The following is a 27,692-nucleotide window of genomic DNA, read 5'->3' on the forward strand; positions in this document are numbered from 1 at the left end:
TGGTTGGAGGTGTAGCTCTGTGTTAGAGCATGTGCGTAGCATAAACAAGGGCCCAGGTTCCATCTCTGCAGAAACTAAGCCAAACCAGAACCAATCAAACAACTATCTGTGGTCCCAATGGGTGGAGACTCAAAACTGCAACTGGAAATTAACAGATTTCCCACCATTTGCAATGCTCACATAGACTTCTAGGTAGCACCTATTGGCAGCACTCATATAGATTTTAGGTGGCGCCTACACACATAATGTCTTAGAAAGTAGCCTGTGCCTTTAAGTGTTAGGAATATGAAAAAAAAACTGTCTTTTATTTCTTCATTGGGAAATAGTAGAGCAAGAGTCTCCAAGGAGAGAGAATGAATTCAAAAACTGATTGTGCAGCTGGAAAAACAGTGGGGAGTAATACAGGATATTAAATAATATAATAAAAAACCTATTTAGGTTGCGTTTGGGGAATGAAGATTCTAGTGAATAGAGAACGGAAGTGTTTGAGAGAGCAATATAAAGTCATGGTAACGAGCACAAGCTTTGGAGTCAGACAGACCCAGCTCTGAACCTGAGTTCTGTGACCTGCTGGCTGAGTGACCCCAGAATGGAGCAAAAGAATGGTCTTTTGCTCTTCCCTCCCCTCTTTATGATGTGCTGTGTCCCCTACAGTGCTTCCAAGATGAAATGTTCAATAGACCTTTCCAGAATCTCCTTCAGGAAGGGCTAAAGGGAGTCACAATGAGGGAGGGAAGGGAGGAATAGGGCCGAGAGAAGCTGGCGTCATTTTGCATAACTTCCAAGGAAACATCAGAAGTCAGGGTAGGGGAACTGTGGGGCAGAAACGCCAACACTGGGGGATGCTAAGGAGAACCAATAAAGAAAGTGCATGAGCACAGCTGGAAAAAGGAAAGTACCAACAGCCAGACAGGAGGGTCGGAGTACGAATGTGGAGGAGAGCAGGGAGGTGCATGTGGCAGGGTTCCGAGAGAGGAAAGGGAGGGGAGAAATGCAATTAAATTACAATTCCAAAACGAACAACAACAACAAAAAAGAGTATATGAGCAGTTACTTTGGGGAGGAAAGACAGTCAATGAGATCGCCTACAAAAAGGTTTTGAAAACTCTTCTGGGAGAGAGATAAACACCCACATCTAACAAATGAATGAATTATATATGAAATACATGCGATCTGCATGTAGGTATATGGTAATGACTAGGTGATTTCGAGATGAAAACAATAGAATTTTTAAAAGATGCCCTATTGGGGCTGGGAATGTAGCTCACTGGTAGCGTGGTTACCTAACATGAACATAAACCTGGGCTCTATCCTCTGTATTGGAAAAACAGCCATGGTAATCAGCAGTGCTGAAAGCATATTATAAACTGTTCTTATCTACACTTGCTATAAGATATAAAATATGGAATTCAATAATGTGCTGATCCATTTTTACAGTGAGATTTCCACCCAACTACTATCAAAGGATCAATACTTGCTCGGGGGCAAGATATGTATCCTTGCTTCCAAATCCACTTGGAGATCAGTGTTCTTATTAACACCTTTTCTTTGGAGTTTTCAGTATAGATATTTCCCTCCCACAGCTTCTCCTCCCTCATCCTTCTATATAAGCACACAGATATCCTTTAGACATTTGTATTCAATCATTATACTGAGATTGCTTTGATCGATCAAAATTAAGTGTAAACAAGTTGGGGTTATAGCTCAGTGATAGGACACTTTCCTGGCACATGTGATCCTTTGGGTTTGTTCCCCAATACTAAAAATGTATAAATAGGTTGGAGAAATGGCTCAGAGGTTAAGAGCACATGCTGATCTTCCAGAGGACCTTCGTTCTGTTCCCAGCACCCATATCAGGCAACTGTTTCATAACCACCTAGTTCCAGCTCCGGGGATCCCATACTTCTGGCTTCCAAGGGTACCTGCACTCACATGCACATGTGCATATGCACCCAAAACACACCTATACATAATTTGAAATAATAAGAACAAAACTTTAAAAAGTGTAAGAAAAAGTCACTATCCACTGGGCACCTAGCGGTTTGGACTGGGGCTTAGTGAGTACTTGCAGTTTATTTTGTTTGTTTGTTTGTTTTTTTGAAACAGAGTTTCTCTTTGTAGCTTTGGAGCTTGTCCTGTAAGTCACTCGGTAGACAAGGCTGGCCTCAAACTCACAGATGTCTGGCTGCCTCTGCCTCCTGAGCGCTGGGATTAAAGGCGTGCGCCGCCACCACCGCCCAGCATCCTTGCAGTTTCTAAACCTAATAATTCATTTAACACCCACATAGAGATGCAGTCTCAATCTAGCTCTGTCAAAAAAAGCCTGCGGTTTCTGAGCGATTCCCTTTCAAGAGAGGTAGCCAGATGTTCCTAAGGGAACATCAGGAGAAACTAGGACTCTATTTAAATGATAAGTTCTTTAGCCTCTCTAAAGTTTGTGTTATCAGATTCTCTGCGTTTGGACTCCAGGAATATGTTAAACAAGTTCTCCCATTGACTGGGATAATGAGTCAAGTTTGAGAACTGAACATCTACTACATTCAGGGGTGCTGCCAGAAATAAGACCCCCAATATTTGCTCACACGCACTCACCTGGTAGTCTACAGAACTGAAAACCACCCTTAGAGAAACTAAGGCACCAACACTTCTTACTTATGAAAGTGTAAGAGTGTCACACCCATGTAGAAGACAAAAACCATTTTCAGGACAGCATTCCTGTGTGGACACTTCATCCCCAGATGTACACAGCTAGTCAAGGAAGCTGCTCCGCCCCACAACTCAGCAGTGGCATAATTTGAGAGGGCTCTTGGCACAACTGAACCTAAGAAAAGTTCAGCTCTGGTGTGTTCCCATTTTATCAAAAGAATCTTGTTAATACTTAACATTTGCTTTGTGGGATTCTGCGGGTCTGTCAGCTTCAGTCTGTGGAGCCTTGAGTTCTCTTCCCCTTAATAAATAGCCCTGCCTGCTTGGAGCCTATATAGCGTGTGGCCTGGAACACACCCAACCAGAGATCCCCTAGCCCCCACCAGGTGATACAGATGACTTAGTCTTGGTGATCATATAACAGCCATGAGGCAGTATGCATATGCTTTCTGGCTTAGTTCAACCATTCCCAGGGGATGGTCGACTTCACGCTCTCATAAACTAGATGGGAGCTGGGAGCAATCAGGCCCTTAATGGCCAAAACAGAAAGGGACTGCATCACTGAGCACCTCTTGACAGCTCGGGCCTTTCCTCCTGAATGATAATGACACAAAATGTCCTCCTCCTACTGTGTGGTAGGTATGTGCATGAGCACACACTTCCATGTACACATACCTAAAATGTAGTAGGCATGAAAGCCTGAAATAGCCATGCAATTTCAGTTCAGTATGTCTTTGCAAAATCCTAATGGTGCTTTTAGAGTGAACGTCTGGATGGGGTCTGCTGGGGACAAAATAATATGGCAGAAAGAATATTAGATTGCAGCAGGAGAATACCTTGGATTCTGCTTCTGGCTCTTTTATCAGCGAAATAACTTTGGGTATGCCTCCCGAGCCTTTATTTCTTCATTTTCAAATGAATGGGATTAGACAGGCTCATTGCTCAGTCTTTCCGGCATTTGCTTCCCAGTACAATGTTCGCTATGGTGGAATGGATTCCGTTGTGGGTCCATCTACCTACCAGTGCAACTGTGACATGTCAGGACTTCAGAAGTCCTGGGAACTTAGAAACGCCTGCCACCTGACAAAGGTCCCTGCATAAAGCAGATGTTCAGTGGTCACATACCCAACCTGCACGTCCAGACCGCATCAAAAGAGTGTACTTAGTTTTCTTCCTTAACTGTTTCTTTTTTGCTTTGTTTTGTTTTTCTCTTTTTTTTTTTGCTTGTTTTTGGATACAGGGTCTTAGATTAAGTACTCTCAAACTCCTGATCCTCGTGTCTCAGTCCCCTGAGTACTGGGGCTAGGGTATGTGGCACTTCTACACACCCCTACTTCATTGTTTTTGTGTTTAAAAGCACTGGGGGGAGGAAACTGGCTTTCTAGATCCATTATGCTATCGTCAAACAAACTGCATAGATTCCCTTTAAATACTCATAATATCTTGCCCTTAAAGTAGTCTTCTTATTTTCATCTTACTGTAGACATTCTCACACTGCAATGCCCCTTGGTTGGCGTTGGACACACAGCGGGCACTCAGTAATTGTTGGCGAATGAACATATAAAAGCCCTTGGTTGGTGTTGAACACACAGTGCACACTCAGTCAATGTTGGCGAAAGAACATATGAAATTCCTTGGTTGGTTTTGGGCATACAGTGGGCACTCAGTCAATGTTGGCGAATGAACATATGAAAGCCCTTACTTTTCATTTTTCTAGTTCTGTGCAATTGACTTTTGCATAAGGCCCCAGAATCTGGCCTCGAATTACAAAGCAGTCAAGGGAATAATTAGCCATTGAAGAACACCGTCATTACATAGGGCATTTCTGTTCATTTTACTATAAAATATTTTCTCAGCAAATGGGTTTTAAATGGCCAGCACTTGTGAATGGGGCAATTAGAGCTGCTCCATAAGTAGCCACGCCGAGGGTTGTATCATTTCTGTCCTCCTCCCTAGTTTAATTCACCAAAGAAACCAATTACCTCTATCACTTTGTATTTCCAGAGTTTAAAGACAAGGCTAACTATAACTAGCCCATGCTGCCCTCTACATTTCGGATAAGCAATGGCTCAGAGTACACAGCAATACAGTTGGGAGAAGCTAAGAGTAGGAGTCAGCAAGGCCAGCCAAACCTGGGTTTGAATCCCAGCTCCTTCCACCAAGAAAGCTTGGAGATCTTGGGAAGTACTTAAACTCCCTAAGCTTTAGCCCTCCTATGTGCAATGGGTGCAATATTGAGACCCGTTGCATGGATGACTCAAATAGATTATGATGCACGCTGGCCAACAGAGTGCCCGACATGTAGCAGGAGCTCAACAAAAGTAGAGTATTTTACTGTTCTGCCACATCCTCCTCCGAGGCTGGGAGCAGTTAGGGATCAGTCATTGTCTTAAAGTGATAGAGCTGGAAGCTCGTGACTGTATGTTCTGCTCTATATCAGAAGTGGCTTTCTCTTCTGGTTCTATGACAGACTCTCCTAGAAGTCAGGCAAGCTGCTACCTCCATTGCAGAACTGTTCTCCCACCACAGATCCCTGAAGCTTTAGACTGGCATAATTAAGGCTGCAAATGTGAATGTAGGGAACACGGATGTTCTGTTTTTCTTATGTCTTTGGGCTTAGTTAGTAGGCACTACTTGAGTCCCTTAAAGTCGCTCTTCAGAATGGTAATGTGATACACGTGAAGACCACAGAACAAAATCAGAATAAAAGGTGACGGCAACTGAACCAAAATTCCAGGTTCTGAATCATCATGCATCCTCCACTAACTATGTAACTGGGTGTGCAACATGCAATTTCACTACGATCCACTTTCCTTGTTTATAGGAGAAAGGAATATCAGAATATTAACATAAGTATCCTGATAACAAAAATAACAGCTAACATTTATTTAAGATTTACTATCTACCACACGGATGCTAAGTGTCTACATGCACGCTATTCTCTTTACTTGAGTTCAAAAAAAAAATAAGACTCATAAAGATAAAATTAGTTCCCAATACTCTACAGCAAAGAAATGTGTGTTGTTAGAATTCAGAGCCTGGTATTGTGACTATGTAGAGCCTGGTATAGTGACTGTGTGCCCTGTAGTTTTAACGTGCAGCTTATTCCCTGTGAGTTCCTTCAGCCCACGTGCCATCCTCACTTGCTCGTTGATTTTCTTTCTCTATTGTTCTATCAGTATCTGCTGCTGGGGCGGTCAGCCCACCCAGCATAATGAAGGACAGCCCCTTAGAAAATGGAAGACCAATACTTACAGTGGTGGTCAGCTTGCCTCCATTCTTCTGCACATACTGGATGGAATCATGGATCGTGGAAAAGAGTCCGAGCAGCACGTTCTCCATGTCGTAGATTCTGTACATGCCGTTCACGAGTTCCTCAAGAGACAGAATGTATTCTCTCCAGTACTTGTCGATCTCCACCACACCTGCCATACAGCCTTGCATGACCACGTTGCAGTAACCGCCACAAGGCTTAACCATCATCAGTCCCTGGCAGTAAGAGCAGTACCACATTCTGGTGAGCATGCGCCCACAGTCCTTACTGAACTTGAGGTGATCGGTGGTGTTGATGACTTCAATGCCGAGATTCAGGGCTTGAAGGAAGATTCTGGTGACTTGCAGTGACTTAGAAACCTGGGTCATAATAAGCTTGGGGAAACTGCCGAATACTTTCAGGTCACGCCTTGCTCCTCGGAGGCACTCGTTGATGTCCAATACTGACTCGGGCAGCCCTGGGTTCATCATCTGGGTGTAGATGACTGGAAAGAGGCTGTCGAACAATTCATTGACCATATCATCCACGTTGATATCAGAACCCAAAATGTAGAGAGACACATCAGTAAAAAATTCACCCACAAAATCAAAAGCTTGTGGAGTCAGGCTGGGGTAGTTGTTCTTGAACATGGCGTTGGTGTAGTTCTTGGCATGACGAACAACAATTTCAAAGGCCTCTGTAAAACAGGAGAAAAAAAGATATGTCCACAAATTAAAGCATGAAATCCAGGGTATAAATGAATTTGATGTTTCTGTTGCTTTGGTCATTAAGGTCCATTTGCTTTAAATAATTGACTCGCATTCATAGCTGGCATTAACTATAGTCCTGCAATTGTTTGCTCCCATAAATCAATTTCCCTTTCTGCATGTGAAGTCCAAAGTTTGATGTGCACATAAATCCTTAAACACACAAATTGTATTTTAAATGACAACAGCCAGGATTCAGTTAACATTTCAGTCTTTCATGACAATATTGATTAAAAATTGGCTAAATGAGAAGTTATTTCTCTTTCTCTCATTGATTCATTCAGTTAAAAAGAAATTGCATTTAAAGACATTTCATTTTCAGACAGAGATAAATATTTGACAACATATTATATACTATATAAACTCGTAACAATTTGAGCCTGTTCAAACCCAGAGGAGAGGCAAGTTATTAGCTAAGAACAAAAGATAACCCAAATTCAATCATTTTGGGGAGACTTTCCCCAGATAACTTTAAAAAGAGTTATCTGACAGACTACTAGACCTGGAAAAGGTATTTATCCACTGAACATGTATCTGGGTGGGAAAAACAACCCATGCACTTATCTATTGTCATTTGGTAGTGACAATAACTACAAGTTGAACATCTGGGAGGCTAACTGCTAAGCTTCCTCTGTAAGTTCAGCATCCACATGGCTTGGAAGCCCCATTCTGTCTACAGAGACCACGAATTCAAGATTACATCTGCTGCTTCAGGCCCTTGGCAAGAGCCCAATTAGTGTCACTGCTTTGAGAAAGAAAGTAGTAATGTTGTGCCATCCCATTTTCCCCAAGCCAAAATATTCTAGATGCAAATTATTCCAAATAACCAGAGTACCATATATATGTGAAGAGAAAAAAAAACCACCCAAGATGTTTTTTAAAAAAAGAAATAAAAGAGTTTAAAAAGAAAAACATAGCCAAGTTTCCTCATTTAACATTGGTCCTTTCCGCTCCTTCTAAGATGCTAAGGTCCATGACAGGTGTGCTCTAAACGATGCCAGTTCATGAGCCTTGAAAAATCAAATGATTACTACCTTCAGATGGCGAGAGAGACCGTATTCCTTGGGATCAATTAGGCCCACACTTCAGTCATCTGTGGCAGAAGGGAGCTCTAGGCTGAACAACTGCCATCTGTCCTAGATCCCTCACAAGATAGAACTCGCTCTCCAGGCTCCTCCCTGGGGCTCGTCTCATACCCAGCCATGCTGGAGTGGTGCCAGTGGAATTCTAAAGCGCTTCCAAGCCCACTAGAGACCAAAAATGAATTAGAAACGAGAACGTAGCCAACTACCAAAGGTTTGGAGAACATGTGGACTGGCGATTGGTCTGCAGGAGACTTTTGCACACCACTGGGAGGTACCAGTGTTTGTTGATTCCTTCCATTTTGTAACTCTGTGACCCAGAACAAATTTTCCCTTTTCGTCAATCACTACACGCTCACTTGTTTGTTTTCTTTCATTTGGAACATTAAGTGATTCTTAGACACTTTATCTTACAACAACCTTCTTAGCTCCACTCGTTACTTTCTGCTCCATCCTTGAATCTGAATGTTGAATGAAGCTATGTGATCATCTAGTCCAGTGTGAAGGGCCAGTCACTCAATCCTTTGAAACCATCAGAAAGTCTGATATTTTAAATTATGTATTCATTTTTACTTTAGGTAGACATATATTATTTATTAGGCTGTGCTAGGTGCTATGAATATGTCTGCTAGATGGAGATTAATGACATACCACCCTTGTCTCAGAAATATTCACAAATGGCCAGGCACAGTGGCTCACTCATAGAATTCCAACATCTGGCAAGCAGAGGCAGGAGAAGTCCAAGGCCAGTGTGATCTACACGGGGAATTCCAGATTCAGCCAGAGTTACACAGTGCGACCCTATTTCAAAAAGAAATGCTTAGGAGTCTTTATAGTGCAAAAATTCCAAGCCATGCCCAAGAGCATCACGACAGCTACATTTTACAAGAGCCGGCTGAATTTGGTACTATCAACCCGGATTTAACAGATGATGAAACTGAGTCTCAGTAGAATGGTCTTATTTCCCCACGGTCACACAGTGGCACAGGAGAAGGAATCAGTTCCGACCAGTGTCTCTAAGTGGCAGTTACACCCCAGCTGCCCTCAAAGTTGCAGTCTATACCTTCTCTTTGTACAAAGTTAAGCCCTTTTCTCAAGCCATCATTTTTGCATCGGCTTTCTCATCTCTGAATGAAAATGTAGCAGAAGAAATTGAAAGCAGAAGGCCAATAAAACAGAGCAGCACTTTCACCTTGGCCTTGGGGCAGCATGAAGTAAGAGAAGGGAAAAGACTGCTTCACAGCCGGGTTACCCCTGTAGGTCTCAATCATCCGGGCTGCTCTATGAATTCTCTGTGAAGAGAATTTTGCCTGAGTTGTGGTGTTCTCATTCTCTAATACACAAGATACATGACAGGAAAAGCCCACAGATCCTCCTGCCAATAACATTCCTTTTTCAAAGTTCTGTGGCTAGCACTGCTGGATCAATAGAAAGAGGAAATTACAAAAGATCATGAACTCGTCTAGAGAAACAACAACACCACATATAGCAGGGGGAAAGGGCTGGAAACCATAGTGAACATCACGTTCGAATGTACTTTCTACAGCAGCGTCTACAGCTCAAAACGAACAGGGCACATCTCTGGAGTTTGCTCAGTTCCCTTGCTTCTGTATCACAGGACAGCAGACCAAAGCACAAGGGCTCAGGGAAAGGTTTTACCGGGTCTCAGGAAGCAATACTAGGTGAAAAGAGATGCTTGGCTCTCTTCTGTCACTTGAGGGCTTGTGAAATAAAGTCAAGGGCAGAAGTAAATGCAAGGAAGTGTAAGTCCATTGATAACGTGGTCCGATAATCAAGTATACTTTAGCTAGAGGTGATTTTCCTCTTTCCTCCAATGATGTAAAGAGTTATGTCCAGTCAACAGTAGAGTAAATCTAATAAAATCGGTTATCAGGAGCAATTCCTCATTGAAAACATTCACTGATTTTATAATCTACAGATGAAAAGAAATGGATTTAATAAGCTGAGATATGCCCACATACAGAAAAGTTCCATTTTCCTCTTTATTGTTATTATATTTTTATTGATTGATTGATTGATTGATGTGTGTATGTACACACACACACCATGGCATGTTGTGGAGGTTATGGAACAACTTATGGGAATCAGTTCTCCCAGTCCACCACGTGAGTTCCAGGGATCAGGATCAAACTTAAGTTTTCATACTTGGCAACAGGCTTCGGCATCTCACTAGCCCAATCCCTAGATTTCTAAATGTTCCTGTCACCATCCCTATCACTACAGATGCTAATGTTGCCTTGCCAACGTTCTCCTTCCAGCTTGATGCGCAAGGACAGACAATTTTCCAGACACAGTTTCATGGGAGAAGTGTATGGATTCTCGTTAAATAGTTCAATAACTTCTTCTACTTACTCCCCGTCAAGATCTATCGCTGACCACTGCAGCCGAATGGTTGCCCTTAGTATATGGTGCTGGTGTTCCTGCATTCATATCTACACTAAAGAAAATGGGCTTTTATGTGCCTTCTTGGTAGTCAGCTGAGTATGTTTTTTTAAAAAGAAAATGACAATATACTTGGGACTGAAAGACAAGAAAAATATATGAACCATGGAACCCTTTTCAAGGTCTGTAGAGTAAGCAATTGTTATAGAAACCAGTTCTTTTTTCAAGGCAGTTTTCCCAGCACTGCAAGGATGGCCACCACTATATGAGAACTTTCCCCCCTGTTCCTAGGATGAATACTGCATAATGGCTTGGACTGAACACAGGTTTTATTTTCAAGTACAAGTACTTGGATGGACAAGGAAAACGAATATTTCCCGGGCTTTTGCAAGGTCCGTGCCAGAATCCATGGCACACATGTTTCTATCTTCTTATGCACCAATGACATAAACACATGTGTTTGGTGAGGAAACTGAGGCTCGGAGGCTATAGGACCCACACAGGTAATATTTCTAGTTGAATTCCAGGGCCTCGGTTTAAAAGCAAAGACACTTAATCTTGATTAATCGCTAGAGGCTGAAATATTAAAATAAATTGCCACTACTAATTCTGCAGGAAGAATGTAAAAGAAGATGGGAGGGAGGGATGGAGGTGTCAATGATCAAGAAGATAAAAGGTTTTTTTTTCTGTTTCTTTTTCCTAATTGATCAATATCTCTCAGAGGAAGGACACATTCCCTAGCATTAGTGAGACACTGGAAAAAAATCCAATGTTCTATTAGATGAATGAATGAATGTATAAATAAAATATAATAGTAACAAAAACAACAGCCTTCTTAGAAAATGGGCAAAATATCTGAAGAGCTACATCACCAAAGAAGATTCATAGATCCCAAGCAAATGAGAAAAGATGCTCAATATCATATATCGTTAGGGACTTAAAAATTAAAGTAATAATGCATGCCATCGTGCAGGCAATAGAATGGTTAAGTCATACAACTGACAACAGCAAACTCTGTGAGGTTATCAAACAGTGGTTCTCAACCTCCTGAAAGCTGCGACCCTTTAATACAGATATGGTGACCACAGCCATATGCGGTGGCGACCCCAACCATAACATTATCTCCACTGCTACCTTATAACTGTGATTTTGCCACTGTTATGAACCGTAATGTAAGTAGCTGTGTTTTCTCATGGTCTTAAGCAACTACCCTGAGGGTTGCGACCCACAGGTTACGAACCTCGGGTGTAGCACAACAGCAACAGACACCCTGGAATATCTGGTGGGAACACAAGATGATACAACCACTTTAAATGATAGAGAGGCAGTTTCTTAGAAAAACAAAACATTTTTATCATGTTATCCAGACACTGTTCTTCCCTTCTCACCTACTTGATTTTTCTTTCAAATTCAAATGCGTTTTAAGTAAAGCCTATGAATTTTTGGAAGTGCCAGAACTTTAGAATTCAGTCTTTGATGGAACTAGTGATGAGAACCACTGAACACAGTTAAGTCACTCCCTCTTTTTCCTCCAAGCTGCTTTGACATTTTGTTCATGAAAAAGGGAGTTTTGGCATACAATAGCTGCCATCAATGTAATTTTAGATGGAAAAACAATTTAACGGACCAAAACACCCAAACAGGCAACACACTGCAATGTTATTTTTGAATACTGTATGGTTTTTTTGAAAACCAGCCACACAGAAACAGAAACTTTAGGATGTAAGTAAGGGTTTTCATTTTTGAAAATAGTTCATAAAGACACTAAAAGCATTTAGTTGAATTTCTGTTGTATTTTTGAGTGCTTTACAATTCACATTGTTTTAACCAGAACGATTCAGGAATAAGTCGTTATTAAGTATAAGTCATTTATTTTGCAGGACTATGACCAGCCTATAAATATAAAGTCTCAGTTTTTACCTTGTACCCACTAGGTGTCTAAATATAAGGTACATCAACTAGCAGTAAAGAAATGATTGAAGGAAAGAATAAAAGAAGTACATCTTCATGGGTTATTATATGTATCGATAAAGATGGGTGATAGGTAGATAGATAGATATATAGATAGATAGATAGATAGATAGATAGATAGATAGATAGATAGATAGATAGATAGAATAGATAGAATAGATAGATATAGATGAATGGACAAATGGATGAACGGATAGACAGATAAATAGAGGAATAACAGAGGCTGGATAGATGGATAAAGAGACAGACAGATAGGTAAATAAATTTTCCTCCAAAGGCTATTACAGACTAGAGAAGACAATTAACATGATTTATTGCAAGGGTCCTCAGAAGCAAGAAGTGAAAATCTGTACTCGAAAATTTATGAGCCTGCAACAGTTGACCACACTTTTGCCCCATTAGCCCAATTAGTTCTTATCATTTACTGTCCATTAGTTTTCCTGAACAACTAGTTTGCTTTCACCTTCTGGACTCTGTGAGTCATGTAACTCATAATTTTTCCCTACTCACATTTATGAGTTGAAAGCTTACAGCTAAATTTATAGCCTCCCTCGATCAAGCATAATAAACTTCATGTCATGTGCTTTGTGTCATAGCCTTACTCCATCTTTCCTATCTGTATTTTTCCACTGGCTGGAGGGTTCCTGGGTATTCGAGCTACAGCACACCTCACTGTTATTATGCACAGTCTTTTTAAAATTTATTTTAATTTTAATTTTATTTTTATGCATAATTCTTACAGAGAATTTACAGTTCTTTGGGTAATAAGGTAGAATGCAAACAGACAGGTAGGTAAATCAGGATATGGAGAAAGACAAAACACTGCTGCAATAATGTAGTCTCAGGGCTGGAGTAGCCATTACAGAAGCATTCCATCTTATAAACAGGTAGGGCCCTTTCAGGAACTCATTAGAAGATGCTGTCCTCCCCGGCAGCTGCCAGAGTACTTCTCTTTTCACTTCTTTCCCCCACATCTTAAAAACTGGAGATAAATGTAGCTAACACTTTAAAACTGAAGTAGACTTTAGTATGACTGGTTTCAACAGGGCTAAAAATGCATGTGTTCATATGGCCATAGGAATAAGGCATCCCTGGTAAACCAGAGAGGTAGCTTGACAGGACACTACAGGAGTAGTACTTCAGAGGAAAATTGCTTTTGACATTGATAAGGCTTGATTTAAACAACAATTTGTCCTTCAGAAGCTGCAGAGTTAAGACACCCATTTGATTGTGGGCACACCAGGAATAAACTTAATTATTGTAAAAGAATACTGTAGCTCAACATCTCAACATTTTTCACACTATCAACCTGATGAGCTTCTTATAAGACATGATCCCTTACTTAGTCTTCTCCCATTCCACGCTGTCTTCCAAGATTTTGTTTGGACTAGCCAGATCTCAGTCCAATCATCCAATCTTGTTTATTTGAGGTCCCCATGGCTAGGAAGTGACATCCACTAAAAGAGGCACCAGGGTCGCACTCTCACAACTTCAGTTCATTCTTCACAAGAGAAAGACTAACGCTATCCAAATAAGTCAAGTTCTGCAGTTTCTTCAAGAATCCATACACTGAATGGATAAGGTCTACTCACTGAAGTAAAGACTCGAAGGCAAAGGTCCTGCTCTGCACACTATGGCAGGGCCCATGGAGTACTAGATAACACTGTGAAAATAATGGCTTCTTTTAACTGAAACAAAACCAGCCAAGCACTCTATCATGCCATATTCTAGGTCTGGTTCTTGTTTTCTCGACTTCTGAAAATTTTGCCTTATAATCCATTATCATGATTCATTAACTAAGTGTGAGGGGTTCCTTCCTTTAAGTACTTGCTGCTGGCCTAAGCTTAGAAAAAGAAAATAAACCTTTTTGGTGAAGAAAATGCCGAATGAAAGCTGCTGTTCTATTAGGAAGGTGTATGTAGTGTCGTTTAAAGGTTGGTCCCTGTAGTGACTTTAGCTAATGAGAATCTGTTTCTGCTCGATGGAACTTAAATTATTGACATAAAGAGCAAACTACCTAGAGGATCTTCTGTGTTCTTAGGCTAATTAACATGTGTGTTTTACACTGCTTTCCTTCTCTAATTGCTTAGACATTGAACTACTATTCTAATGAAGGTCAATTGTCAATGGTCTACGCAACTCTTGTTCTGTTAAACCATCTCTTTTCCTTTAAAAAATTTTCTGTGTATAAATTATTTGCCTGAATGTATGTCTGTGTACTGCATGTGTGCCTGACGTCCACAGAAGCCACAAAAGGGCATAAAAACTGCTGTGACTGCAGTTGTAGACAGTTGTAAGCTGCCATGTGGGTACTGGGAACCAAATCCACACCATCTACAAAAGCAACACGTACTCTTAAACCACTGAGCCATCTCTATTCCCCCAACCCTTGTTCTTAAAGAGACTTTTGTCTGTAACTTGCTAATAAGGATGTATATAGGATTTTGCATTTCCACATGGACTTCACAGCCAAAGCTTTAGTGACAGAGCAACAGACAGCATGCTCTTTCCCACAGTCCCTAGAAAGAAGAGTCTCTTCTTTCCTCCCATCAATAACAAGAAGTAGCAAATCTGAATTGCCTTAAGAGCTACACATGCATCCTCTTCTGAAGGCATAATTCTCTCATTAACTCAACAGGTACCTCGCTGAGCTCTCCGTATAACAACATTCTGTTCAGCGTTTACAGAGAGCCATAGGACTTATATTTTGTTCTCTTAGGTAAGAAGAGACTAGTTTGTGGTATGTGACCCAAGGCCTAAAATTTGTTGAGACCCTTGCTTTTCATTCTGTCCCTTATGACATATGACCAGTCTAAATAACAACTTGTTAGGCACCCAAATAAACATAGGCCCCTGTCATTGTGATGTCAGCAATATTAAACACTTTCTCAAAAACTAAAGAGCATTTATGAGCTACTTTAGCTGTCCCATTAGACTGATGACAATATTTGTATAAACATTTGTTTCATTTAATATTTACTAAGTGCACAAAGCACAAAACTGCATGGTCCCTAAAGGCTTGTAAATGTCAGCTGTGATAAGATAATAAATGGCTTCTCTATGTTGAAAAGCACAAAATACCATGTATATGTGAAAAGTGCACTTTGCTCTAAGAATCTTTCATAGCTTAAATATAGACAGTATATAGGTCACTAAGTCACCATAACATATCTTTAAAGTAATTATTATCACTTCAAATGTTGAAATTGCTAATCTGTTTTAATTCTGTCTCGCCTTCTCCATCACTAAAAGTGCATGTGCATATGTGCACTGGTGCATACATGTAGCTAAGGGGAACATTATTACCCCAATTTCACACATGAGCTAGCTGAAATTAAGACTAGACCTAAGTCATAGATAGAGCTATGTGGTTTATGGTAGCAGCAATGAAACGCAGGACTCTTGGCTATGGGTACAATACTGTTACCATTATGTCCATCTCCTTCAAGGGTAAATATTACACAGCCTCTGAAAATAAGCTTCAGAAATAATAATGAACTAGCAACCTTGCATTACTTACTGCATAAGATAATGTCTTAAATATCTTATGTGAATTAGTCCATATAATTATCTAAAGCACCCCACAAAGAATGTCTACTGCTTTCTCTAAGAAAATTGAGCCACAGAGGAGCTGAATAAGGAGAAGTGCCACAATGTGCATTCTTGTCATCTCAACCCAGAGATTATCCACAAAACCACTACACACTACTGCCTGAAATGATATGTCCATCTAAGCCAAGGGATAAGGACTCATGGATAAAGTCCTTGCCACTCAACATAAGGACCTGAGTTCAGATTCCCCTGGAGCCACATAAAGCCAGATGGAGCACATATGTGCAATTGTAGTGTTCTGAAAGAGGGAAGGCAGGGATAGGAGACTCCTGGAAGCCAACGAGCCAACTAAGCTAGAGCATGCAACAGCAAAGGAAGCTAATCTCAAACAAGGTAGAGAGAGAATACCTACATGCAAAGTTGTCCTCCAGCCTCCACACAGATGCCAGAGCTCACTTGTCCTACACACAGATGGAAAAGATGCATCTCTTTGTCATAGTCTGGGTCCATTTCTTTTTTCATTTCTGTTGGTGGAACTCTACATATAAACTGCATGCTTTGGTTGCTTGGCTACACTGAATCCACTGAATAGATAAGAAAAGAATTCCATGCCATGGGTAAAATGTGAGGAGTGTGGCCAAAACTGACTCATGCCAACTCATTCTAAAAACAGCAATTTCTTCAGAAATACGCTGCCTGTGGTGCCATACAGTCACAATGAAATGGAAATTAGAAGAAAATTGGCAAAGAGGGATTATTGATAGCAGCGTGGGATCTCAGAGCTCTGTTGGAGCCATAAAATTACGGTATTTAATTGAAAAGCTAGTCGTTGTTTTGAAAGTCAGGCCTTCCCTCAAATTATAGGCCCTTAACGGGGCTATTGGCAGAAGAAGGACAGAATGGCTAGGAGGATATAGCATGAAACATAAGAAAAATGAAGTATCTGCGAAGCCTCGAGGAGTTCTAAAGCCTGTTCTGACTAACTTAGAGGGGAGAGAGCTAGTTAGATGGGTTCACTAAGCCCTGGTGGCAGGCAATCTTAGCAGGAAGAGACGTGCCACCCATAGGGACTCCAGCCAAGTTTAAGGGCAGGTAGAAAGTATTGCCATCCAAAGATCAATGGCATAGCTTTCTTGTGAGCTTGCCCTTATACTCTATATACATTATTGTTCTTGCAGAGGATCCAGATTTGGTTCCCAGGACGCACATGGCAACTCACTGCAGCCTGTAACTCTAGTTTAAGGGTATCTGATGCACTCTTCTGACCTCCTGGGACACCAGGCACATACAAAGTACTCTAACATATGACCAGGCAAGAAACTGAAACACATTAAAATAAAAGAAATAAATCATATTTGTAGAAGCTGAGAGGAGAATGGTGGATGTATTATATCCCAGGCGAGAGCAATAGAGAAGTATTAATTAAAGGGTACAAAGTTTCAGTCACGTAAGATGAAAAAAAAAACAACCTAGAAATATAGCACATATTTTCTGTAGTAAATTTCACCAAGAGAGTAGATCTTATGTTTTCATCACAAAATGACAATAAGTCAAGAATGTAGAAGAAAAATTTTGGAAGGGATGAATCTGCTTATGGCACACGCACTGTGGTCATGGCTTCATGGCTGTACATTTATAACCAAATGAAGCTTTGAACATGGGCTTTCTGCACGGCAACTATGTACCAGTAAAATGAAAAAAATATACAGTACCATTGTGATCTAGAAGTTAAAACATCAAATCTTTCTGGGCCTGAATAACATAGTCATTAGTACTTGTTCATACCTAATCAATGAAGGCTGGGCTACCACCTGAATTGCTGACTGTAGCAATTATAAGAGGCTGTAACAACTACCTAAAGAGCCCAACATGTGGGTAAAAATGGCAAATATGTTAGTTAGAGCCCAGCATAGTAGTGCATGACTATAATCCTAACACTCGGGAGGGGAATACAGGCGAATCAAAGCTTAAGATCAGCCTCAACTACACAGTGAGTTAGAGGCCAGTCTGGGATACAAGAAAGGTGTCTAAAAGCTGATGCCCCGCAAAAAGAAATGAGATAGAAAAATGTCCTTTATTCAACATCGAATTGTATTTGGTTTTAACAGGAACAAAGATTGCAGTCTCTAACACAAAGGCCGCAGGCTCTGAAGTAAGTGGGATGTGCCTTGCACCTTAGCTGTCTGGATTGCACTGTGAAAACGGTTATGTGTGAGGTTAGGCAGAACAAACCAGGTGACCTTATAAAATGTGATGCTCCAAACAATCTTGAACAGTTGATTACAGTAACAAAAAGGTGGAAATGGGTTTAATAGAAGGTTAGAAAAAAAAGGTGATGAAGCAACCTGGCTAAAACCTAAAATTCTAAGCCAGAAGTGGAGAGGTATGGTCGGAAATGCAAGCAGCCACTCTCACAAATAGGTGACACGTGATTCAGCTCCCCTGTTTCCCATTGTCTAAATATCCCCTAGCAACCATTATGTGCGATGTCACAGTCTTGGAGAAAGGCCCAGGTTCTGAGCTTAAACCAGGACGGTGGATACCTAGGTACGGCCTCTCATCTGCAGGATTATACAAAAGGACACATTCTGCTTCCATTTGTCACCCTGTTTCAAATAAACTCCAAGTCATGATTTGCAGACCATGGACCGTGATTTCAGAACTGTCTGTGACAAGCCTGAAGGCTGAGCGCAGCAGCTCTTCCTACTAACAATATGTTTTTCTTTTTCCCAAAATTCTACCCTGGTAGATCCATCGGTTCATCTGGTGTTAAGTCATTAACGTTACAGTTCATGGTCTTCATAGTTCCGTACAGACAGCGGAGCCTCTGCTTAGTAGGGGGAGGCTGTGTGCTCTTCTCTGCGGGACAGGGAATACTTCCATTTGTTCATGGAAGTATTGCATGCCTTTGATACATTTACTGTCCTAAGAAACTTTTGGGAGCAAAATGCACCCGAGTAATCAAATTTGTATCTTTGGGATAACTCATTTTGTAGAATTCCCTCTTGATTTTAGCCTGTTTTTGGTGGCAGCTGAAGCCTTCACAATTGCTGCAGACAAAAATTCAGCTGGAAAAAAAAATTCAGCTGGCACAAAGCCTCAAAATTCAGTTGGCTTAGTGCTAAAATACCTACCAATGACGACATTACTCAGGCCTTGCGAGAGCAGGTGAACTATCTCCCAGATCATAACATACCTGTACTTCTCACTTTATGGAGCTATACTTGACCTACCAAAAGCATATGCTTGTTACTGAATTTCCTCCCCCTTTACTACCTGAGCCCTCACCCCTATAAGCATAATTTAATATTTAAATCAGAAGGGAATAGGAAAAAGGATAAATCAGGGAAAAATAGTTAAATGAGGACAGATGGACAAGGGAAATTTCCCGTTCATCTTTGAGGAAGGAAATCCAGCCGTTGTCCACGCCAGCGCCATGTCTGTATGTTCTTGGGGCACTGACATTTTCTGGGTTCAAAGGCAACAGCTCCCGAGTTACTGAAAGGCCTGGACACTATTAAAATAATGCTTGGTGTGATCTGATGGCTAAAGTGGCTTCCTGCCGAAAGGACCACAGTCAAGAGGGTTTATTTTAAATGGGCACTCAAACTGGCCCACTGCTGTAATTTGGCAATATGCCAGGAAAGGGGTGATTTTGAGATTAGGTGTTTTAAACAGAATCGCTAAACTACAGCTCCAGTTGCCTTCCCTAATGAAGTCTGCTGCTCCTGTTGCTTAGCACGCTCCTTAGCCATGCCAGGGGGGGTCTCACTTGTGCAGGCCTGGGAGTGGGGTGCCCTTGACTCCAGCATAAAGGAAGATACATTGGACTCCTTCCTCTTCAGCTGACAGCACTCTGCCAGACCCAAGCTATACCTTCCAAATCATGGGATCTGGGACACTGGAGTTGACATCACTGATAATTCTGTCTAGACGGAAAACAGAAAGCAGTCCCTTCGATATGTTATTGTTCAAGTCAGACACTAAGAGATGAACTGAAATTCAAAGTTTTCATTTCCTGAAATCTCCATCTGGGAGTCAATAAAGCTACCATCTCTACCCAGAATGGCCAAAACCAGAGGATACAAATCATCTGAGCATAGAGGGGAATGGGAAATCGCAGTGATGTGCAATGCCAGTTCACCCTGACACCAATGCTTCACTGGGATTTTGATGTGAATGATGTTCAAATCATCCATGTAATGGGCCAATAATTTCCCTTTGTCTACGTTGTTATCTTTGAGCTTTTCCAGACTGTTCAGATCTGGGATTTTACTACAGAACAAGGCACGGATGACTATATACCAACAAATTCTAACATGCTTCTTTTCCACATATCCCTTTGCTCTCTCTGTATTGAACTCGTTCTCCTTCCCCTGGATCTTTAAAGGAATGCCAGACAGAGGGCACTGAACGTTTCCATATAAAATATAAAAAAGTTTACCTGTCAATTCTCAAAGCTTCTTAAAGTGCAATGGTATATATAGTGCATATTTTTTTAAGCCTAGGGGTTATGTGGGTCAGCTTAGAAACCGGCTACCAAACTTGCTTCCAAAAATGATTGGGCCAGGTGGAAATGTTAATGTATTTGGACATAGCTAAGTCAGTATTGATGCCAAAGTAAAGACTGCTGTATGAAGAAAGACTGGTTGCTGGAGAGCAATCGGGAAAACTTATTCCCTAACATTCTTCCCAAAACAGTTGGGTTCGTGTTTCTCAAGCACCGTGTTTGGGCGGATAGTACCGCCATCCACCATCCCTCATAGACACTGTGTGTCACTTTTTTCACCAGATTGAAATGAATATTCATTTTATTCTAAGACTAACATAGACTCACTGGAAACAGTGCTGATACAACAATCCGGGCTATCATCAGCTAATTGATATCAGCAGATACATTGTACAATGATGACTGACTAACGCCAACAACGACAATAACAACAACCGGTTGCGTCAGCATTGTCCACTCATTCGGAGCAGGCGTCTTTCTACTCTAAGCCTCTTACTTACACTGTATCCTCAGCACCAGCTAATAACATGGTTATGGTGATTATTCTACTTTATGGATAGAAAACCGGAGGCACAGGAAGCAGAACTCAGCTGCTAAAACCCTTACAATTCCTAAGTGGTACAGAGCTGGAAATCAGCATTCTTCTGTAATATTCAACATGAGAGACAAGCCATTCTCCTTGGTGAAAGAGAGAAGGCAATACCAATTGGCATGTTCATCATTGATCTTTATTTGTATTAAGTACAAGGCTCTGGGGAGATGGCTCAACTGGGAAACAGGCTTGCCACAGAAACGTGAGGACCTGGGTTTGATCTCAGATCCCACGCAAAAATTAAGGAATGGCGGCAGGCACTAGGATCCTCACTGCTAGAGAAGCGGAGACAGGTGGATTCTTAGGCACGCTGGCCAACCAGTCTAGCCTTACCAGTGCGCCCCAGATGCCAGTCTAAAACATCTGGAAGGCCAGGTCCTGAGGAACAACAGCAGACATTGATCTCTGGCCTCGCCACACAAGCATGCACACACGCACATGTACTTCTCTTCACAAGTACGTGCACAGCCTCCGACCCACAGTGTCAGGTATAAGAGCAGAGTCTAGATGCTCCGTGTACCCAATACCAAGAGCAGAACTCACTCACAAATGTAGAAGGGGGAGAGTCTCATCCCCAATCGCGGAGGACATGTCAGTAAAAGACAAGCAGTCTATGGACAAAAGAAGTCTTCCTTCTGAGTAAAAGACCGAAGAGGAGGTCAGGTGTTTGCCTGAAATGGGCACAATATCTTAATTAAAACCCAGGACATGGTGAGGCCTCTTTCACATGCTAGCTCTAGTTATTTCTGTATTTTTTTTTTAAAGAAAACCAAAGTGCGTGCGGGTCACAGGAGAGGGTAGAAGGGTAGAGGGGAGAAAGGGAGGGGAGTGGAGAAAAATGTATAGCTCAATAAAAACAACAATTAAATAAACAAATAAACAAATAAAATGATTTTTAAAAAGGAAAAAATAACTAAGAAAAGAACCCTCAAAAAAAAGAAAGAAAAGGAAAGCTCAAAAGAACCCAAACAACAGTATGAAGGAGTCTAGAGTATTTTGCATGTGGCAGTAGAAAAGCCAGGTGGATCCTCATATCCCCAAATTTAATCCTTGTTTTCTAAGCTATTCTTTCAGTTCATTATTTCTGTTTTGATGAGGAATACAGGGAAATTAATCATGTTCTCATATGACACCATGCCACCTGTCACGTTGAATAGGTCACTTTCTTTCTCCAGCCCTTAAGAAGATATGGCTAACTAAGTGTGAATATTCCTTCAAGTTCTACAATTTTATAATTACAACTATTTGCTATTTCTTATCAGTTTTTACAGTGGATGATGTTAGGTAATAACCACCTAACAGCATACCTTAGTATTTTACTAAGATACGTAAACTAATAAACACACACACACACACACACACACACACACACACACATGCACAAGTTATCATAGATAAGCAAACACACAGAGAAAACAAGTTTTATTTTACCCTTCAGAATCTTAAAAATAGAATCAAAGAAAATTGGCTAAGGAGACTTTCACAGTGGCTGCTAGAAAATGCCATTAGGTCCAGAGTTCAGCTCTCAGCGGAGGAGTACAGACTTCTCTGACAATGAGATTCATGTTCACAGAAGGCAATGTTGAGAATTTTAAAATGCCCTGGGTTTGGAGACTCAATCTCACTGTACCCCACAAATATGTGCAATTACTCAATTTCAACCTAACATAAAATGTATTATAAACTCACCAATTTTGACACTCTTCTACTTGATTGAACCCACAATATTAAGGTCTCCAAAAGCTGTTAGAAGTTCCATACTGTTACGTTACCTGCAATTCGTGAGGGACAGACCCTCAAGGAATCTCCCTCCTGACAAGCAATGTGGAAAGGGTGTTCCAGAAACATGGAATCAGTGCTAATCCGAGTTACTGGACTCAGGGTCTAATTATGGTATTGGATTAAAGCAGACCTTTAAAATTTGATATTTAAAATAAAACATTACATCAATAGGTAGCATTTATTGAGAGGCTATTATGTTTCAAGCACTGTGATAAATGAATAAATTGTATATTTTTTATTCTTACAACATTTGATGTAGGGCAATTATTAAAATTAAAATTCTCATGTTACAGCCATATCCAGAGACTTAGAAAAGTATTGTCATTTGCCCAAATTTCAGCAGCCAGAAGTGAACCCAAATCAGTCTGGATTTAAAGTGGTTATTTCTGTTTTAATAATCAGCTTGTCTGAGCCTTGCCCAGAACCCGAGAAGTCTGTCTCTCTCCCTTTCATGGTGGGCTGCTCAGTGTAACTGTTTATCTCTGTGTCTTTCCCCTTCTGATCTCTATCATGACTGACAGCCTGGACTCCACACCCAGCTGGAACATTCTTACTTCGGCCGGGTTAACAGTATCAATCACAGTACCGTCTGCTCCACCCACCCACCCCTAGTCATTAAGTTTGTCTGACTTTGTCTCCATTTGGCTCTTTCCCAGACTGAAATTTCAAAACTAAAGTCCGGAGAAGCAAAACAATAGTCACCCACACTCTTGCCAACCAGCACTAAAAGTCATCTGCTTTTGACAGTCTGTTTTCAGTTTTCCATGTGTTCTCTTTTGTATTTAGTCTCTTCAAGGGGGACTCTGCATAGCTATCTTAATCCATAATTTGTTGGTTGTTTTGATTTTCTAATTTAATCATTAGATAGCAATTCCACTTCCTTTGTATTAGAAACCTCAAATGCTTCCATGTCCCTGCTACACATCACCAGATCCACTGAGATGACATAAAGAGACAAACTGGCCATTTTATTAATGTTACAATCAAAAACCGTGCCCTCTGACGAGTTTTCCTCTCTTAACTGCTAAAAAAAAAATACAATGCAGTACAAAAGAAAGTAAAAATGGGTATAGTCTCTCTCGGCAAAGCTAAAGACTATATATACACTGACAAAGAAATTACATGATTGTGCATGAACAATTCGTTATGGGGTGGCAGTGGCAGTATTGGGAGCATCATTTTGAAAAGTGATACCATGGAGACAGAAATATAATCCATTAACAAAGCACCTGAAGACACCTAGAAAAAGCCTAAGTATAAATTTTTGGATATCAGCTGGGCGGTGGTGGCGCACGCCTTTAATCCCAGCACTCGGGAGGCAGAGGTAGGTGAATCTCTGTGAGTTCGAGGCCAACCTGGTCTACAAGAGCTAGTGCCAGGACAGGCTCCAAAGTTACAGAGAAACCCTGTCTCGAAAAACCAAAAAAAAAAATTTTTTTTTGATATCAGATAACTTTAAACATTTGTATGCATTCATTTCCAAGGGAAAATTTAAAAGTTTAAAGAAAGATGCATACCCGGAGCTGTTTTTAAAATGTTATCTGTAGAAAATAAAAGATCACAAAGTGAACGGAAACTGCAAAGCTTCTCAGAAGGAAGAAAAATCTCAATGTGCATGGGAAATGGCAACGAGTGACTCAAAGACCATTCTGTCACATCAAAGGGGACACTTTCCATCTGTCACAGCTGTGGAGTTAATATTAGCCCATCTACTCTAAATATACCATTAACTCATATATATACTCTGTATGATGTGTGTGTGTGTGTGTGCGTGTAATCTGAGGTGATATTGTAAACAGAATTCATTGATATTTCTGATGAAAACGTCCTCAAAGTCTTATTATGTTAGAGTATCAACCAAATGATTGGCACCCCCTCTTGGACTTCTGAGTAATGACACCAAACATTCCTCCATCTTACTCCATCACAGAACCCTTCTCAGGTATGCGTGGTCCATCCCTGCTATGGACAGCACTCCCATGAGTCTTGCTGCTAGCATAAGTGACCATCAGCTGTATCACTGGCTTTCAACTGGTGTAGCATCATATGAGTGATGTGGACAATCATTAAACAAAAAGCTTCTCCAACATACATAGCCAATGATGCCCCAGATTCTTCACTTTTACTTATTATTCCTTGTTACTGGTTGTTTTTGAGACTGGGTTTGTCTGTGTAGCCCTGGCTGCCCTGGAACTTTCTCTATAAACAAGATTGGCCTCGAACTCAGAGATCTGCCTGCTGCTGCCTCCCAAGTGCTGTGACGAAAGGCGTGCGCCACCACGCCCGACTCAATGATGACTATGAGGGTGAACCAAAGCCCAAAGCAGAACGGGAAAGAAGGAATGGCAAAGGGCGATTAGGTCTTGTACTGCCAGGCCTTCTTTGGCTGTATGGAGTTGACCTGTAACTTGCCATCCAAACAGATTCGCATAAAGATAGTTTCAAATTACAGGCAAAATTTTGGAAATAAAATTAGTAATGGATCCACCGAGGAACTGACATTAATTGAAAGAAAAGGGAATTATTAGCTATAATGAGCAGCCAAGAATTTAAAATAGTTCTCAAGTACTCTCTGGCCTGAGCAAGATGAGTATATAATATATTCTAGTAGTAGCATGCTCTCCATGATTAAAAAAAAAAAACTAGTACTAGAAAATGGAATCTACTTCGGGCTTCACTTCTTATGTGCTCTCATAGAATGTTCATAGTAAATTGTACACACTGAAGCTTAATGAACATAGATGCAGATCCACCTCCTGAGCTACACTATAGTGCTGCGAGAGCAAGGGCTGCATTTCCCCTTCACCTGAACTCCAGGGTCAAGGTACATTATGGGCATGCAGACGGCTCGCGTCCATGCTAGCTAAATTAATAGATGAAGGAATGTACTAATATAGCACACATTGCTTAGCCAATTTCATTTTGCATGATTCTAGCTGAGTTTGTAGGAGATAGAAATTTATTGGAAAGAAAAAAACTGAAAGAGAAAAACCAAAGTGTACCTATCATTTTTGCTGAACAAATCAATGGAAAGTCACAAATGTTAGACACAATGTTAGACACAAATCACAAATGGTTCATATTGGACACAATTAAAGCTTAAGAATAAAACTTTTAGCCAGGAGGTGGTGGCACATGCCTTTAATCTTAGCACTCAGGAGGCAGAGGCAGATGGATCTCTGTGAGTTCGAGGGCAGCCTGGTCTACAGAGCAACTTTCAGGACACCTATAGCTGTCCCAAAAAATCATAGATAGATAGATAGATAGATAGATAGATAGATAGATAGATAGATAGATAGATAGATAGATAGATAGATAGATAGGTGGGTGGATGGATGAATAAATAAATAATATTTTCAGTTAACCCATCAATTAGCTTGTTTCCATGATACCAAACTAGCAATCTGTTTGTTTGTTCTTTCTTCTAAAAAAAAAAATCAAGCTATTTTTCATTATGTTGAAACTCAATCAGATTTGCAGACCATAAAATACCTTAGACAACTGCAGAAGGCTTGAAAAATTTACACACATTCTGCATTTAGCTTTCTAACTCCTAGAAATCCGGTCCACAATTATGCTTGGTATTTTACAAAACCTGGCCATTGTCAAAGACCATCACAAGGAATTTAGTCGCATTACCTCCTTAATCATCGGAAGAGAGCTGTAAGGCAAGAGAGATGGGCTGAGGAAAGAATTGCTAACGGGGCTAAGTGCGCTTACCTAAAGCGATTAGGTTCATTCCTGACTCAGTTAACATTTGGCACTGTTAGTAGTCTCCTTCCTAATTTCCCTTGACCTCCATGCACTAGACTTGTTTCCTTTTCCTCTTCTTATAAATGTAAATTTCTTCATAGAAGCATGAATCTAATCATTAAAACCCAATCATTCCCACCACAGTAAATTGTCTTTTTACCATGTGTTTATAAGTAGTTAGCAAAGTTCACACACATTTTGTTTTTCTTCTTCATGCATAGACATAGTTGCATAGCAAAGAGCAAACTCTAGAGCAAAATATAGCCTTTCAAATTGTAACTTTACAATGGGCTAGATATGTGACTTTGGCCCTTAGCCTTTCTGCTCTTTGGTTTGTCTACCTGTAACACTGCATCAAATACTGTCTGCCTAAGGGTTGCTGTGATGGTTACGTTTATACACATAAACATATACATATATGCACATATATACATATACACATGTGACAATGCTCGGCATCTAATAAGCATTTAATAAATGTTAACTGTTACTAATAACATTTCACACACACCTTTCCATGTAATTATGTGATGTTCCCTTGTGCTAATATATCACACGTTGCCTAGCCAATTTTATTTTGAATGATTCTAGCTGAGTTTGTAGGAGGTGGAAATTTACTGAAAAACAAAACAAAAAACTCAAAGTGGTTTGTACCTATCATTTGTGCTGTTCAATGTATTTCTTCCCTCTCCCACTATATCCGGGTCCTATTCTCCCCCACCACCCCCAGGCCATTTCTACAATCATTGCCAGACACTCGGCACCTCATAATTTATTTTAATGGGGTCCAAGTAGGACCATGGGGAACTAATAAAGCCCCTACCAAAAGGGAGTAATGTGGCGTTAGATCACAATACACCTAGCAATGTCTTGCACATGGTGTCTCTCTATAAATGCCATATGGATGGATGAAATAAAATGGCTATGGAGACCATATGGAAGAGGAGGCTGGGGCTAGATTAGGCAGGAACCCAGATATGATGCTAAGGAGTTCAGCCTTGATCTCATAAGCTGTGGCGAGGCACTACATTTTTCTAATCTTAAAAAGGTGGGACAGGGGAGAAAGTTATTTGGAGATTAGGAAAGTCATTTATAACGTTCTAACTATTCAACAGCACAGTTCATTTCTCTTTAACCTGGAGAAATATTTTTGGTAATACTAGATTTTAAGCTAGTCCTGCCCAACTATTTCTTGGCAACTCTCTCACTGTTTGTCACGAGGAAGCTTGTTTTAAAATAATATTTGGGCTCTCTCCTCCAGCCCGGCAAGATGCCCAAGGGAAAGAAGGCCAAGGGGAAGAAGGTGGCCCCGGCCCCCGCCGTCGTGAAGAAGCAGGAGGCGAAGAAGGTGGTGAATCCTTTGTTTGAGAAGAGGCCTAAG

The 27,692-nt window shown here is 40.8% G+C and overlaps 1 protein-coding gene across 2 annotated transcripts in view; it reads right to left on the reverse strand.

Annotated features, from left to right (window-relative positions):
• Gpc3 (glypican 3) overlaps nucleotides 1-27,692 on the reverse strand; it is a 356,065-nt gene that overhangs the window by 148,058 nt on the left and 180,315 nt on the right. For both annotated transcript variants that reach the window (XM_026784932.1, XM_005358456.3), the window contains exon 3: nucleotides 5,902-6,596. In XM_026784932.1, the coding sequence (XP_026640733.1) occupies nucleotides 5,902-6,596 (695 nt within the window). The remainder of the gene's footprint in view (nucleotides 1-5,901; nucleotides 6,597-27,692) is intronic.

The sequence above is a fragment of the Microtus ochrogaster genome, chromosome X (genome assembly GCF_000317375.1).
Source record: "Microtus ochrogaster isolate Prairie Vole_2 chromosome X, MicOch1.0, whole genome shotgun sequence".
NCBI classification, from domain to species: domain Eukaryota; kingdom Metazoa; phylum Chordata; class Mammalia; order Rodentia; family Cricetidae; genus Microtus; species Microtus ochrogaster.